This window comes from Drechmeria coniospora, chromosome 03 (assembly GCF_001625195.1).
Source record: "Drechmeria coniospora strain ARSEF 6962 chromosome 03, whole genome shotgun sequence".
NCBI classification, from domain to species: domain Eukaryota; kingdom Fungi; phylum Ascomycota; class Sordariomycetes; order Hypocreales; family Ophiocordycipitaceae; genus Drechmeria; species Drechmeria coniospora.
The window spans coordinates 467,157-482,143 of record NC_054391.1 but is presented as its reverse complement, the minus strand read 5'-3'; the positions used below and the strand labels follow the sequence as shown (position 1 = coordinate 482,143).

The following is a 14,987-nucleotide window of genomic DNA, read 5'->3' as shown; positions in this document are numbered from 1 at the left end:
GACTATATTCCTAGTGGTTGAAAAGGTGTACGGCGCGACGGAGACCATCGATGTGTTCCCCCTTATTTGACCGATATTAGTCGGACCGGTTCGCCCTGCTAAAGGAAACGTAATGACGCCATTGACAGGAATGTTCTGTACGCCAAGATCCCACTCCACAACGATGTAGCCTCCAATGACAGAGGAAGGGTTCGGCGGAGGACCTCCGTTGACAAAGATTCCGGCCGAGTAGTACGGGTAGTGGAAAACGGAAACATACACGTAAAGGTGTCCCGAAAATGCAACGCAGCCGTCGTTTCTGATGCGGATCTGGTTGTTGTTGGCCACGAGATATGTAACATTAGTCGTTACGCAGGGTGTCTGAGTGGTAATGACAATGCTTGTCGTGCACGGATGGGTGCAGCCGGCTGGCGGCGTAATGGTTGACGTGCCATCCGCCGTGCCGGGAACCGTGGTCGTAATCGCCGTATCGGGGATTCGTGTTGTCACAATGATGGACGTGACGCAGTTGGTTGTGCATCCGGGAGGCGGCAGGATTGTTGACGTGCCCGCCGTCTGGCCAGGAGTCGTTCGGGTTGTAGCGCTAAAGGGGGGAGGCGTCGTAACGATGACAGACGTCACGCAGTTGACCGTACATCCAGGAGGTGGTAGGATGGTCGACGTGCCGGCCGTCGGACCCAGCGTCGTCGATGTCGTTGCGCTGAAGACGGGAGGCGTCGTGACGATAATGGACGTCACGCAGTTGACCGTACATCCGGGGGGCGGTAGGATTGTCGATGTACCGGCAGTTGGACCTAGCGTTGTCGACGTTGTCGCGCTGCGGGGAGCAGCTGTTGTAACGATGACGGACGTTATGCAGTTGACCGTGCATCCAGGAGGCGGTAGGATGGTCGATGTACCGGCCGTCGGACCTAGCGTCGTCGTCGTTGTTGCTCCTGCAGTTGGGGGCGTCGTAACGATGATGGACGTCACGCAGTTGACCGTGCATCCGGGAGGTGGTAGGATTGTCGACGTGCCGGCCGTCGGACCCGGTATCGTCGATGTCGTTGCACTAAAGACAGGAGGCGTCGTAACGATAATGGACGTTACGCAGTTGACCGTGCATCCAGGAGGCGGTAGGATCGTCGACGTACCGGCCGTTGGACCCAGCGTAGTGGACGTAGTGGCACTGAAGCCGGGAGGCGTTGTAACAATAATGGTTGTTATACAGTTAGTCGTACATCCAGGAGGTGGCAGGATCGTCGATGTACCAGCCGTCGGTCCTAGTGTTGTTGATGTCGTTGCGCTCAAGGTAGGAGGCATGGTTACGATAATAGACGTCACACAGTTGGTTGTGCACCCGGGAGGCGGCAGTATCGTCGACGTACCGGCTGTTGGACCTACTGTTGTTGTCGTCGTCGCGCTCAAGGTAGGAGGCGTTGTGACGATAATGGACGTTATGCAGTTGACCGTACATCCAGGGGGCGGTAGAATGGTCGACGTACCGGCCGTGGGACCAAGCGTCGTTGTTGTTGTTGCCCCGGCAGTAGCAGTTGCGGTAACAATAACTGTCGTTACGCAGTTGGCCGTACATCCAGGAGGTGGCGGGATTGTCGACGTGCCTTCTGTTGGGCCTACTGTTGTTGTCGTTACCGCACCGGCAGTTATCGTCACTATAATGCTCGTCACGCAGCTCGTCGTGCATCCAGGGGGTGGCGGGATCACCGATGTGCCAGCCGTCGGACCTATCGTCGTCGTCGTCGTAGCGCTCAACGTAGGAGGCGTTGTTACGACGATGGTCGTAACGCAGTTGGTCGTGCATCCAGGAGGCGGCAAGATCGTCGACGTACCGGCCGTCGGACCTAGCGTCGTCGATGTCGTTGCGCTCAAGGTAGGGGGCGTCGTGACGATAATGGACGTTACGCAGTTCGTCGTGCACCCGGGCGGCGGCAGGATTGTGGATGTACCGGCCGTCGGACCTAGCGTTGTCGTTGTTGTTGCCCCTGCAGTTGCCGTTGCAGTGACAATTACTGTTGTTACGCAGTTGGCCGTGCATCCAGGAGGTGGTGGAATCGTCGATGTGCCTTCCGTCGGGCCTACTGTCGTTGTCGTCACGGCACCGGCAGTTACCGTAACGATAATGCTCGTTACACAGTTGGTCGTGCATCCAGGGGGCGGCGGGATCGTCGACGTACCGGCAGTTGGACCTACTGTTGTCGATGTTGTCGCGCTCAAGCTAGGAGGCGTTGTAACAATGATGGACGTGATGCAGTTGGTCGTGCATCCTGGAGGCGGTAGGATCGTCGACGTACCAGCTGTTGGACCTACAGTCGTCGTCGTCGTCGCTCCGACAGGAGCCGTAACGATAACGGTTGTGAAACAGTTTGTCGTGCATCCGGGAGGTGGCGGGATTGTCGATGTGCCTGCCGTTGGTCCTGTAGTTGTGATTGTCGTTCCTCCTGGTGTTGCCGTGACAATGATGGTTGTGATGCAGTTTGTTGTGCACCCAGGAGGCGGAGGAATCGTTGACGTCCCAGGTATTGGCCCTGTTGTCGTCGTCGTCGTTTCCCCAACACCTGCAGTGACAATAATTGTGGTGAAGCAATTCGTTGTGCAACCAAGGGGCGGTGGGATGGTAGATGTACCCGCCGTCGGGCCGGTGGTTGTAATTGTTGTTCCTCCAACTGTAGCTGTAACTATGACTGTCGTTACGCAGTTTGTCGTGCACCCAGGAGGTGGTGGAATCGTCGACGTGCCTGGTATCGATCCTGTCGTCGTTGTGGTTGTAGCTCCCACAGCAGCGGTAACGATAATAGTAGTAAAGCAGTTCGTTGTGCAACCAGGAGGCGGCGTAATCGTCGACGTTCCTGCTGTCGGACCGGTAGTTGTTATCGTTGTTCCCCCTGGAGTTCCAGTAATAATGATTGTAGTGATGCAGTTGGTTGTGCATCCAGGCGGTGGCGGAATCGTTGATGTACCAGGTATTGGCCCCGTCGTTGTAGTCGTCGTGGCGCCGACACCGGCAGTGACAATGATGGTGGTAAAGCAGTTCGTTGTGCAACCAAGAGGTGGCGTAATAGTAGATGTACCTGCTGTCGGACCAGTAGTTGTTATCGTAGTCCCTCCCACTGTATTTGTAACAATAACTGTTGTAAAACAGTTTGTCGTGCACCCAGGAGGTGGTGGGATTGTTGATGTGCCTGCTGTCGGGCCCGTAGTTACTATTGTCGTGCCTCCTGGTGTTCCTGTAACAATAATAGTTGTGATGCAGTTTGTTGTGCATCCAGGGGGCGGTGGAATCGTTGACGTGCCTGGTATTGGCCCCGTTGTTGTAGTCGTCGTGGCGCTGACTGCGGCAGTAACAATGATGGTAGTAAAGCAATTTGTTGTGCAACCAAGAGGTGGCGTGATAGTAGATGTGCCAGCTGTTGGACCTGTAGTTGTAACCGTAGTTCCTCCCACTGTATTTGTAATAATGACTGTTGTGAAACAGTTTGTTGTGCATCCTGGAGGCGGCGGGATCGTTGACGTTCCTGCTGTTGGGCCTGTAGTCGTTATCGTCGTTCCTCCTGGTGTTGCCGTAACAATAATGGTTGTGATGCAGTTTGTTGTGCACCCAGGTGGTGGAGGAATCGTTGACGTGCCAGGTATTGGTCCTGTTGTTGTCGTTGTTGTTTCCCCGACACCTGCAGTAACAATGATAGTAGTAAAGCAGTTCGTTGTGCAACCAAGAGGTGGCGTGATGGTAGATGTACCCGCCGTCGGACCGGTGGTTGTAATTGTAGTTCCTCCTACTGTATTTGTAACAATGACTGTTGTGAAACAGTTTGTCGTGCACCCAGGTGGCGGTGGGATCGTTGATGTGCCCGCCGTCGGGCCCGTAGTTACTATCGTCGTGCCCCCTGGCGTTCCTGTAACAATAATAGTTGTAATGCAATTTGTTGTGCATCCGGGCGGCGGTGGAATCGTCGACGTGCCAGGTATTGGTCCCGTCGTTGTAGTCGTCGTGGCGCCGACACCTGCAGTAACAATAATAGTAGTGAAGCAATTCGTTGTGCAACCAAGAGGTGGTGTGATGGTAGATGTACCTGCTGTCGGACCAGTGGTTGTTATCGTAGTCCCTCCCACCGTATTTGTAACAATAACTGTTGTAAAACAGTTTGTCGTGCAACCCGGAGGCGGTGGAATTGTTGATGTGCCTTCCGTCGGTCCTGTAGTTACTATAGTTGTGCCCCCTGGAGTTCCTGTAACAATAATGGTTGTGATGCAGTTTGTCGTGCATCCAGGAGGTGGTGCAATTGTTGATGTGCCAGGTATCGGTCCCGTTGTCGTTGTCGTTGTTGCTCCAACAGCAGCAGTAACAATGATTGTTGTGAAGCAATTAGTTGTGCAACCAGGAGGCGGCTGGATCGTCGATGTGCCTGCCGTTGGGCCGGTAGTTACTATTGTAGTCCCTCCCGCCGTTGCCGTTACTACTATTGTTGTAATGCAGTTGGTTGTGCAACCAAGGGGCGGAGGGATCGTCGATGTACCAGCTGTCGGTCCCAACGTAGTAGTTGTCGTTGCCCCTACAGCTGCCGTAACGATAATGGTGGTAAAGCAGTTGGTTGTGCATCCAGGAGGTGGCTGGATCGTCGATGTGCCCGCCGTTGGACCGGTTGTTGTTATTGTAGTTCCTCCAGCTGTGGCTGTAACGATGACTGTAGTGAAGCAGTTTGTTGTGCATCCTGGTGGCGGTGGGATTGTTGACGTGCCTTCTATCGGACCAGTAGTTGTGATTGTCGTTCCTCCCGGCGTTCCCGTGACAATGACAGTCGTGATGCAGTTGGTTGTACATCCAGGAGGTGGTAGAATTGTTGACGTACCAGGTATCGGTCCCGTCGTCGTCGTCGTCGTTGCCCCGACGGCAGCAGTAACGATGATTGTAGTAAAGCAGTTGGTTGTGCAACCAGGCGGTGGTTGGATTGTCGAGGTGCCTGCCGTCGGACCAGTAGTTGTTACCGTAGTCCCTCCCACTGTGTTTGTAACAATGACTGTTGTAAAACAGTTTGTTGTGCACCCCGGAAGCGGTGGGATTGTTGATGTGCCTGCTGTTGGGCCTGTAGTTACTATCGTCGTGTCTCCTGGCGTTCCCGTAACAATGATAGTCGTGATGCAGTTGGTTGTGCATCCAGGAGGTGGCGGAATTGTTGATGTACCAGGTATCGGTCCCGTCGTCGTCGTCGTCGTTGCCCCGACGGCGGCAGTAACAATAATTGTAGTAAAGCAGTTGGTTGTGCAACCAGGCGGCGGTGTAATTGTCGACGTGCCCGCTGTTGGGCCAGTGGTTACTATCGTCGTTCCTCCTGCCGTTGCCGTAACCACTATGGTTGTGATGCAGTTTGTGGTGCAACCTGGTGGTGGCGGGATCGTTGATGTGCCTGGACTTGGTCCCAACGTTGTTGTTGTCGTTGCACCTACACCTGCGGTGACAATGATTGTCGTGAAACAGTTGGTTGTGCAACCAGGCGGTGGTTGGATCGTCGATGTGCCCGCCGTCGGACCAGTAGTGGTAATAGTAGTTCCTCCAGCAGTTGCGGTGACAACTATCGTGGTGATGCAGTTGGTCGTGCATCCAGGAGGTGGTGGGATTGTTGACGTGCCAGCCGTTGGCCCTAAAGTCGTCGTTGTTGTCTCTCCCACACCGGCGGTGACAATGATGGTTGTAAAACAGTTGGTTGTACACCCTGGTGGAGGTTGGATTGTCGATGTTCCTGCTGTTGGACCAGTTGTCGTAATTGTAGTCCCTCCGACTGTTCCCGTCACAATTACTGTTGTGAAACAGTTCGTCGTACAGCCCGGAGGTGGCTGGATCGTTGATGTGCCGGCAGTTGGACCGGTTGTTGTTATTGTTGTGCCTCCAACAGTTGCTGTAACGATAATGGTTGTAAAGCAGTTCGTTGTGCACCCAGCAGGTGGTGGGATAGTTGACGTGCCTGCCGTTGGGCCAGTAGTGACAATTGTAGTTCCTCCCGCAGTTGCCGTCACCACTATGGTTGTAATACAGTTGGTGGTGCATCCAGGTGGTGGCGGGATCGTTGACGTTCCAGGAGTTGGCCCCAATGTCGTTGTCGTTGTTTCTCCCACAGCGGCGGTAACAATAATTGTAGTAAAACAGTTGGTTGTGCATCCAGGAGGTGGTTGTATTGTCGATGTGCCTGCCGTCGGACCGGTGGTGGTGATTGTTGTACCTCCAATCGTTACTGTAACGACAATCGTGGTGAAGCAGTTGCTGGTGCACCCAGGAGGTGGCGGAATCGTAGACGTTCCGGCTGTTGGGCCAGTAGTTACTATGGTGGTTCCTCCTGCAGTTGCCGTCACCACCATGGTTGTAATGCAGTTCACTGTGCATCCAAGGGGCGGAAGAATCGTCGATGTACCAGGGGTCGGTCCCAATGTCGTTGTTGTCGTTGCCCCTACGGCGGCGGTAACGATGATTGTAGTAAAACAGTTGGTGGTGCAGCCAGGCGGTGGTTGGATAGTTGATGTGCCTGCTGTCGGGCCAGTAGTTACTATTGTAGTTCCTCCTGCGGTGGCTGTAACGACTATAGTTGTAATACAGTTTGTGGTGCATCCAGGTGGTGGCAGGATCGTTGACGTTCCAGGAGTTGGCCCCAATGTCGTTGTCGTTGTTTCTCCCACAGCCGCGGTAACAATGATTGTGGTGAAACAGTTGGTTGTGCATCCAGGAGGTGGTTGGATGGTTGATGTGCCTGCCGTCGGACCGGTGGTGGTGATTGTTGTACCTCCAATCGTGAGTGTAACGATTATGGTGGTGAAGCAATTCGTTGTGCACCCAGGTGGTGGCGGAATCGTAGATGTTCCGGCTGTTGGGCCAGTAGTTACTATGGTAGTTCCCCCTGCCGTGGCTGTTACCACTATCGTCGTAATACAATTATTTGTGCAACCCGGAGGTGGCGGGATCGTTGACGTTCCCGACGTAGGTCCTAATGTTGTTGTTGTCGTCGTTCCTACAGCGGCAGTGACGATAATGGTAGTGTAACAGTTAGTAGTACAACCCGGAGGTGGTTGGATTGTTGATGTGCCTGCCGTCGGGCCAGTAGTTACTATTGTAGTTCCTCCTGCAGTTGCCGTCACCACTATGGTTGTGATACAGTTTGCCGTGCAACCAAGTGGCGGAGGAATCGTCGATGTACCAGCTGTCGGTCCCAATGTCGTTGTTGTCGTTGCCCCTACGGCTGCGGTAACGATTATTGTGGTGAAGCAATTGGTTGTGCACCCAGGAGGTGGTTGAATTGTTGACGTGCCTGCTGTCGGGCCAGTAGTTACTATTGTAGTTCCTCCTGCAGTGGCTGTAACGACTATAGTTGTAATGCAGTTGGTAGTGCATCCAGGTGGTGGTGGGATCGTTGACGTTCCAGGAGTTGGCCCCAATGTCGTTGTCGTTGTCTCTCCCACAGCCGCGGTAACAATGATTGTGGTGAAACAGTTGGTTGTGCATCCGGGTGGTGGTTGTATTGTCGATGTGCCTGCCGTTGGACCAGTTGTGGTGATTGTTGTACCTCCAATCGTTACTGTAACGATTATGGTGGTGAAGCAATTGCTGGTGCACCCGAGAGGTGGCGGAATCGTAGACGTTCCTGCTGTTGGGCCAGTAGTTACTATAGTAGTCCCCCCTGCAGTTGCAGTTACGATAATAGTCGTAATACAGTTTGTGCAACCAGGTGGCGGTGGGATCGTTGATGTACCAGGAGTCGGTCCCAATGTTGTTATTGTTGTTTCTCCCACACCTGCTGTGACGATAATTGTTGTAAAACAGTTGGTTGTGCAGCCGGGAGGTGGCGCAATTGTTGACGTCCCGGCAGTTGGGCCGGTAGTTGTTATAGTTGTTCCTCCCACAGTGTCGGTAACAATTATGGTGGTGAAGCAGTTGGTAGTGCAGCCCGGAGGTGGCTGGATAGTCGAGGTGCCTGCTGTTGGACCAGTTGTCCTTATAGTTGTTCCTCCGTTGGTAACAGTAACAATAATTGTCACAACACAGTTAGTCGTGCAACCAGGAGGAGGCTGCATTGTCGAAGTACCAGCCGTTGGCCCTGTGGTTGTAATTGTCGTTCCTCCACCTGCCGTAACGATAATTGTAATAATGCAGTTAGTCGTACATCCGGGTGGTGGCATAATCGTTGATGTCCCAGCGGTAGGACCGGTAGTTGTTATAGTTGTTCCTCCCACAGTGTCGGTGACAATAATAGTGGTAAAGCAGTTGGTTGTGCAGCCGGGAGGTGGCTGGATAGTTGAGGTACCTGCCGTTGGACCAGTGGTCTTTATGGTTGTTCCTCCGTTGGTGACAGTAACAATTACCGTCACGACACAGTTGGTTGTGCAGCCGGGAGGAGGTTGCATAGTCAAAGTACCTGCTGTTGGGCCAGTAGTTGTAATTGTCGTTCCTCCACCAGCAGTGACAATGATTGTAGTGAGACAGTTTGTCGTACACCCGGGGGGTGGGAGAATCGTTGAAGTACCAGCAGTTGGACCAGTTGTTGTGATCGTTGTACCTCCAACAGTGTCGGTAACAATTATAGTGGTAAAGCAGTTGGTTGTGCAGCCGGGAGGTGGCTGGATAGTCGAGGTGCCTGCTGTTGGACCAGTAGTCTTTATTGTAGTTCCTCCGTTAGTGATGGTAACAATTATTGTCACAACACAATTGGTCGTACATCCAGGAGGAGGTTGGATTGTTGATGTACCAGCTGTCGGGCCAGTGGTAGTAATTGTCGTGCCTCCTCCTGCTGTAACGATGATTGTAGTGAGACAGTTCGTCGTACATCCTGGCGGTGGCAGAATTGTTGATGTCCCAGCGGTAGGACCAGTAGTTGTAATTGTTGTACCTCCAACAGTGTCGGTAACAATTATAGTAGTAAAGCAGTTTGTTGTACAGCCGGGAGGTGGCTGGATAGTTGAGGTGCCTGCCGTTGGACCAGTCGTCTTTATCGTTGTTGGGCCTCCATTAGTAACAGTAACGATTATTGTTACAAAACAGTTCGTCGTACATCCAGGAGGAGGTTGCATCGTCGAAGTGCCTGCTGTGGGCCCAGTCGTTGTAATTGTCGTTCCTCCTCCTGCAGTAACGATAATTGTAGTGAGACAGTTCGTTGTGCATCCTGGAGGTGGCAGAATTGTAGACGTGCCGGCCGTAGGACCGGTAGTCGTAATCGTTGTACCCCCAACAGTGTCGGTAACAATTATTGTGGTAAAGCAGTTAGTTGTGCAGCCGGGAGGTGGTTGGATGGTTGAGGTGCCCGCCGTTGGACCAGTGGTCTTTATAGTTGTTCCTCCGTTGGTTACAGTAACAATTATTGTCACGATACAGTTGGTTGTGCAACCAGGAGGTGGTTGGATTGTCGAAGTACCAGCTGTTGGGCCAGTGGTTGTGATTGTCGATCCTCCACCTGCAGTAACGATTATTGTGGTAAGACAGTTTGTCGTGCACCCGGGAGGTGGCAGAATCGTCGATGTGCCGGCTGTCGGACCAGTTGTTGTAATTGTTGTGCCTCCAACAGTGTCCGTAACAATTATGGTGGTGAAACAGTTGGTTGTGCATCCCGGAGGAGGTCCGATGGTCGATGTACCTGCTGTTGGACCAGTTGTCTTTATTGTCGTGTCTCCAATAGTTGCTGTAACAATGATCGTTGTGAAACAGTTCGTCGTGCACCCAGGAGGCGGATGGATCGTGGAAGTGCCTGCAGTTGGGCCAGTAGTAGTGATTGTCGTCCCGCCACCAGCCGTGACAATGATTGTAGTAACACAATTCGTTGTACATCCTGGAGGGGGCAGAATTGTTGATGTTCCGGGAGTAGGACCAGTCGTAGTAATTGTTGTACCCCCAACAGTGTCGGTAACAATTATGGTAGTAAAGCAGTTTGTTGTGCACCCTGGAGGAGGCCCAATAGTTGATGTGCCTGCCGTTGGACCAGTTGTCTTTATTGTCGTGACTCCAATAGTAGCTGTAACAATAATGGTCGTAAAGCAGTTCGTCGTGCATCCAGGGGGTGGCTGGATTGTCGAAGTACCTGCTGTTGGGCCAGTGGTCGTGATTGTCGTTCCTCCGCCAGCCGTGACAATGATTGTAGTAACACAGTTCGTCGTACATCCGGGAGGCGGCGGAATCGTTGATGTTCCTGGAGTAGGGCCAGTAGTTGTTATCGTTGTACCTCCGACAGTGTCGGTAACAATTAACGTGGTAAAGCAGTTCGTTGTGCATCCTGGAGGAGGTCCTATGGTTGATGTGCCTGCTGTTGGACCGGTAGTCTTTATTGTTGTATCTCCAATAGTAGCTGTAACAATAATGGTTGTAAAACAGTTCGTCGTGCATCCAGGAGGTGGCTGGATTGTCGATGTGCCTGCTGTTGGGCCAGTGGTCGTGATTGTCGTTCCTCCGCCCGCTGTAATAATGATTGTAGTGAGACAGTTAGTTGTGCATCCTGGAGGTGGAGGTATCGTTGATGTTCCTGGAGTAGGGCCAGTAGTTGTAATCGTTGTACCTCCAACGGTATCGGTGACGATTAACGTTGTGAAGCAGTTGGTTGTGCATCCCGGAGGAGGTCCGATAGTTGATGTGCCTGCTGTGGGACCAGTAGTCTTTACTGTTGTTCCCCCAACAGTTGCTGTTACAATAATTGTTGTGAAGCAGTTCGTCGTGCAACCAGGGGGTGGCTGGATTGTGGAAGTGCCTGCAGTTGGGCCAGTGGTTGTGATTGTCGTTCCTCCACCAGCGGTTACAATGATTGTAGTGAGGCAGTTCGTCGTGCATCCTGGAGGTGGTGGAATTGTTGATGTTCCTGGAGTAGGACCAGTGGTGGTAATTGTTGTACCTCCAACAGTGTCGGTAACAATAAACGTAGTAAAACAGTTCGTTGTGCATCCCGGGGGCGGTGCGATGGTTGATGTGCCAGCCGTAGGGCCTGTTGTTCTTACTGTTGTTCCTCCAGCAGTAGCCGTCACTACTATTGTCGTCATACAGTTTGATGTACATCCGAGTAATGGTGGAATAGTTGAAGTTCCTGGGATGGGACCAAAGGTTGTTACTGTAGTAACTCCACTCAAAGGCGTACCTGGAGTCTCGACTATAATTGTGCCCGGATTGGTACCGGACGGCGAAATTGTTCTTGTTGTCAAAACGGTACCGGTTCCTGGAATCGTCGTGGATACGTATCCTGTTGGCGTTTCAACAATAAGTGTTCCTGGGATTGTGCCGCTCGGGGGAATGGTTCTCGTTGTTAAAATTGTGCCAGTCCAGCCTCCGGACGTAGTTACGTATCCTGTAGGTGTCTCTACAATAATGGTACCTGGATTCGTACCACTCGGAGATATTGTCCTAGTTGTCAGAACTGTGCCCGTCCCGCCTGCCGAGGTGGTCACATATCCTGTAGGTGTCTCTACAATGATGGTACCTTGATTAGTACCGCTTGGTGGTATAGTCTTAGTTGTTAGAATTGTGCCAGTCCAACCTGCGGATGTGGTGACATATCCTGTAGGTGTTTGCACGATAATAGTACCTGGATTAGTGCCACTTGGGGGTATGGTCTTTGTTGTCCAAAATGTACCCGTCCAAGACTCCGATGTGGTTACGTATCCCGTAGGGGTTTCCACGATAATGGTACCTGGATTAGTACCCGTTGGGGGTATAGTCCTCGTTGACCAAAATGTACCCGTCCAAGGCTCCGATGTAGTTACGTATCCGGTAGGAGTTTCTACAATAATGGTACCTGGATTGGTACCACTTGGGGGTATGGTTCTAGTTGTGAGAACCGTGCCTGTTCCACCCCCTGATGTAGTTACATATCCAGTGGGCGTTTCGACGATAATTGTTCCTGGATTGGTGCCACTTGGTGGTATAGTTCTAGTTGTCAAAACTGTGCCTGTTCCACCTCCAGTTGCGGTAACATATCCTGTAGGGGTTTCCACGATAATTGTGCCTGGATTAGTGCCACTTGGGGGTATGGTTCTAGTTGTGAGAACCGTGCCTGTTCCACCACCTGATGTAGTCACATATCCAGTAGGTGTTTCGACGATAATTGTTCCTGGATTGGTGCCACTTGGTGGTATAGTTCTGGTTGTCAAAATTGTACCTGTTCCACCTTCAGTTGCGGTTACATATCCTGTAGGTGTTTCGACAATAATAGTACCCGGAACAGTACCGCTCGGAGGTATAGTTCTAGTTGTCAAAACTGTACCAGTCCCACCACCCGTTGTTATTACATACCCTGTCGGTGTTTGGACAATAATGGTGCCTGGTACAGTTCCGCTTGGCGGTATGGTTGTAGTTGTCCAAAAAGTACCAGTCCAGGGCTCGCTGGTTGTTACGTAACCGGTCGGTGTCTGAACGATAACAGTACCGGGAACCGTTCCAGCTTGTGGAATGCTTTCAGTAGTTATAAAGGTTCCAGTCCACGCTCTTGTCAATGTTACGATACCTAATGCGGTGGTAACTGGTGTTTTAACAATGATGCTACCAGGACTTGTCCCGATTATCGGAACGGTTGATGTCGTAGTAAACGATCCAGTCCACGCTACGGTTGTTGTTGTAAAGCCGATTGGTGTCTGAACGACAATTACACCAGGAACTGTGCCGCTTGGTTCATTTGTCCTCGTTGTAGTAAATAACTCGGTCCAACCCTCTGTCCTGCTGCTATACTCGATAGGGGTTTGAATGATTACTTTTCCAGGGGTTGTTCCGGTAGGAGGAACAGTCTTTGTCGTTGTAAACAATCCGGTCCATCCCTCTGTTGTCTTGGGATATTCCGTAGGTGTCCGAATAATAATAATGCCTGATTTTGTTCTGGTAGGAGAAATAGTTTCTGTCGTCGTAAACGTACCGGTCCACCCCTCCGTAGTTCTCGTATAACCGGAGGGCGCAGACTCGATAGGTGTCTGAACAATTATGCTTCCCGGGTTCGTCCCGCTAGGAGGAACCGTCTTTGTTGTCGTTAAAGTGCCGGTCCATTCCTCTGTTGTCGTTGTATATCCGAGGGGAGTCTGAACAATGACACTTCCCCCATTTGTTCCAGTAGGAGGAACAGTCTTTGTTGTTGTAAACGACCCCGTCCATCCTACTGTTGTCTTTGGATACTCCGTAGGTGTTCGAATAATGATGACGCCTGATTTCGTTCCAGTGGGGGAAAATGTTGTTGTTGTCGTAAACGTACCGGTCCACCCCTCTGTTGTTACGACGTACCCGGTAGGAGTCTGAATTATTATCCCTCCCGGACTCGTTCCACTTGGAGGGACGGTCCTGGTTGTGGTATACGTTCCAGTCCATCCCTCCGTCCTGGTGCTGTAGGTAATGGGTGTCTGAACGACGACACCACCCGGGTTCGTTCCACTAGGAAGGACCGTCTTGGTTGTCGTAAACGTTCCGGTCCATCCCTCCGTCCTGGTGCTGTAAGTAATGGGTGTCTGAACAACGACACCACCCGGGTTCGTTCCGCTAGGAAGGATGGTCCTGGTTGTGGTATACGTTCCGGTCCACCCCTCCGTCCTGGTGCTGTAGGTAATGGGTGTCTGGACGACGACACCACCCGGGTTCGTTCCACTAGGAAGGACCGTCTTGGTTGTCGTAAACGTTCCGGTCCATCCCTCCGTCCTGGTGCTGTAAGTAATGGGTGTTTGAACAACGACACCACCCGGGTTCGTTCCACTGGGAAGAATGGTCCGCGTTGTTGTAAATGTTCCTGTCCATCCTTCCGTCGTTGTTTGATACCCAGTTGGTGTTTGAATAATAATCCTGCCCGGGTTCGTTCCGCGAGGTGGGATTGTTCTGGTTCTCGTAACCGTCCCGGTCCAGGCGATAGTCGTTGTGAGGTAGTCGGCGGGAGGCAGATCAGCGCAACCGGTGTACGTCCTGATTGGGTAGGGTTAGTATCTCGACGTCTTCCCAGAAAGTATCCAAGCCGAAGAAATCTTACCGAGTGCTCACACTATGCAAAGTACTTCCGGAACAGATGTACTGAACCGGTAAGAATTCGACAAAAGCATCACAATGCTTGCTATCAAGACTTAGACTGGAGCCAATGCTACAGAGGTAGCATATCAAAGCTACGTATCGCATGACATGGAACATCTTCTTAAACGGAGAGAAAACGGCCCATCCTCGATACTGAGATAATTATTATGGTGAAAAGGTAGGTTTGCACAATGGTATGCCAAGGATTATATTGCGGGTTAAGTATTTTCTATAGAACGAATGTTACCATGAGGCTGCTTTCATTCTGCATTAAATTGATCGTATTAAGGTTTGGGGCGGTGTGTAGTTACGGTGTGATGGTTGAAGGAGGTATGCTACGGCGCCAACACAGACTATTGGGCTAAACGGCCAATACGCCGCTCGTTCCGCCACCCTTTACAGGACGGACTGCGCGGTCCACACACAGTACACTTCTGGTGCTATATCGTCGGTTCGTCCAATTTGGGAGCGGGCCCTGAAACTGCCTAGGTTCAGGGCAAGCAACCTACGGCATGGATACTCGGCCCTCGCCAGCCGCAATTTTGCTGCTCGCCTTCCACTACGATGTCCATCACATCAAGCATCAATGTCGAGACGACCACCTACAAGGCCTAGGAGAGCAAGGCCCGAGATGGCAACGGCCAGGATAGCAAGGCCAAGGACACCAAAGCCGCAGATCTTATTAGGACACCGAAGTCGCAGATCTTAGCCCCCCAAGTCGGCCAGCCACTTGCGACCAAGGTCGGTTGTTAGGGCACACTTAATGTTTGAATATGCGACCTGTCGCCGTCTGAGACCCACAAGGTGCTGAAATAGTTAAGTTATCCTCGATGGCCACGACGATGGCGTTTTCGTTACGGCAAACGCTAAAAGGCGAATGATCGAACGCCTGGAATTGTGGGTACGACAACGAACCGTCCGACTAGGGTTGGAATTAATAGTTTGGAATTAGAAACAGTCCCGAGAGCCGCACTCGCACAGTGCCGCCGCCATATTGTCCTTGGCCTTTGGT

At 52.0% G+C, this 14,987-nt stretch overlaps 2 protein-coding genes across 2 annotated transcripts; one reads left to right on the top strand and one right to left on the bottom strand.

Annotated features, from left to right (window-relative positions):
• Positions 1 to 490: 490 nt before the first annotated feature.
• DCS_06009 (uncharacterized protein) lies at positions 491 to 7,273 on the top strand (the record flags this gene model as incomplete). Its single annotated transcript, XM_040803302.1, has 2 exons — positions 491 to 6,958; positions 7,025 to 7,273. 2 exons carry the CDS (start codon positions 491 to 493, stop codon positions 7,271 to 7,273), a joined length of 6,717 nt encoding a protein of 2,238 aa, XP_040653406.1.
• A 289-nt stretch (positions 7,274 to 7,562) lies between these two features.
• Positions 7,563 to 14,080, bottom strand: DCS_06008 (uncharacterized protein; the record flags this gene model as incomplete). The annotated part of the gene is made up of 3 exons (XM_040803301.1): positions 7,563 to 7,622; positions 7,768 to 13,873; positions 13,938 to 14,080. 3 exons carry the CDS (start codon positions 14,078 to 14,080, stop codon positions 7,563 to 7,565), a joined length of 6,309 nt encoding a protein of 2,102 aa, XP_040653405.1.
• Positions 14,081 to 14,987: the final 907 nt, after the last annotated feature.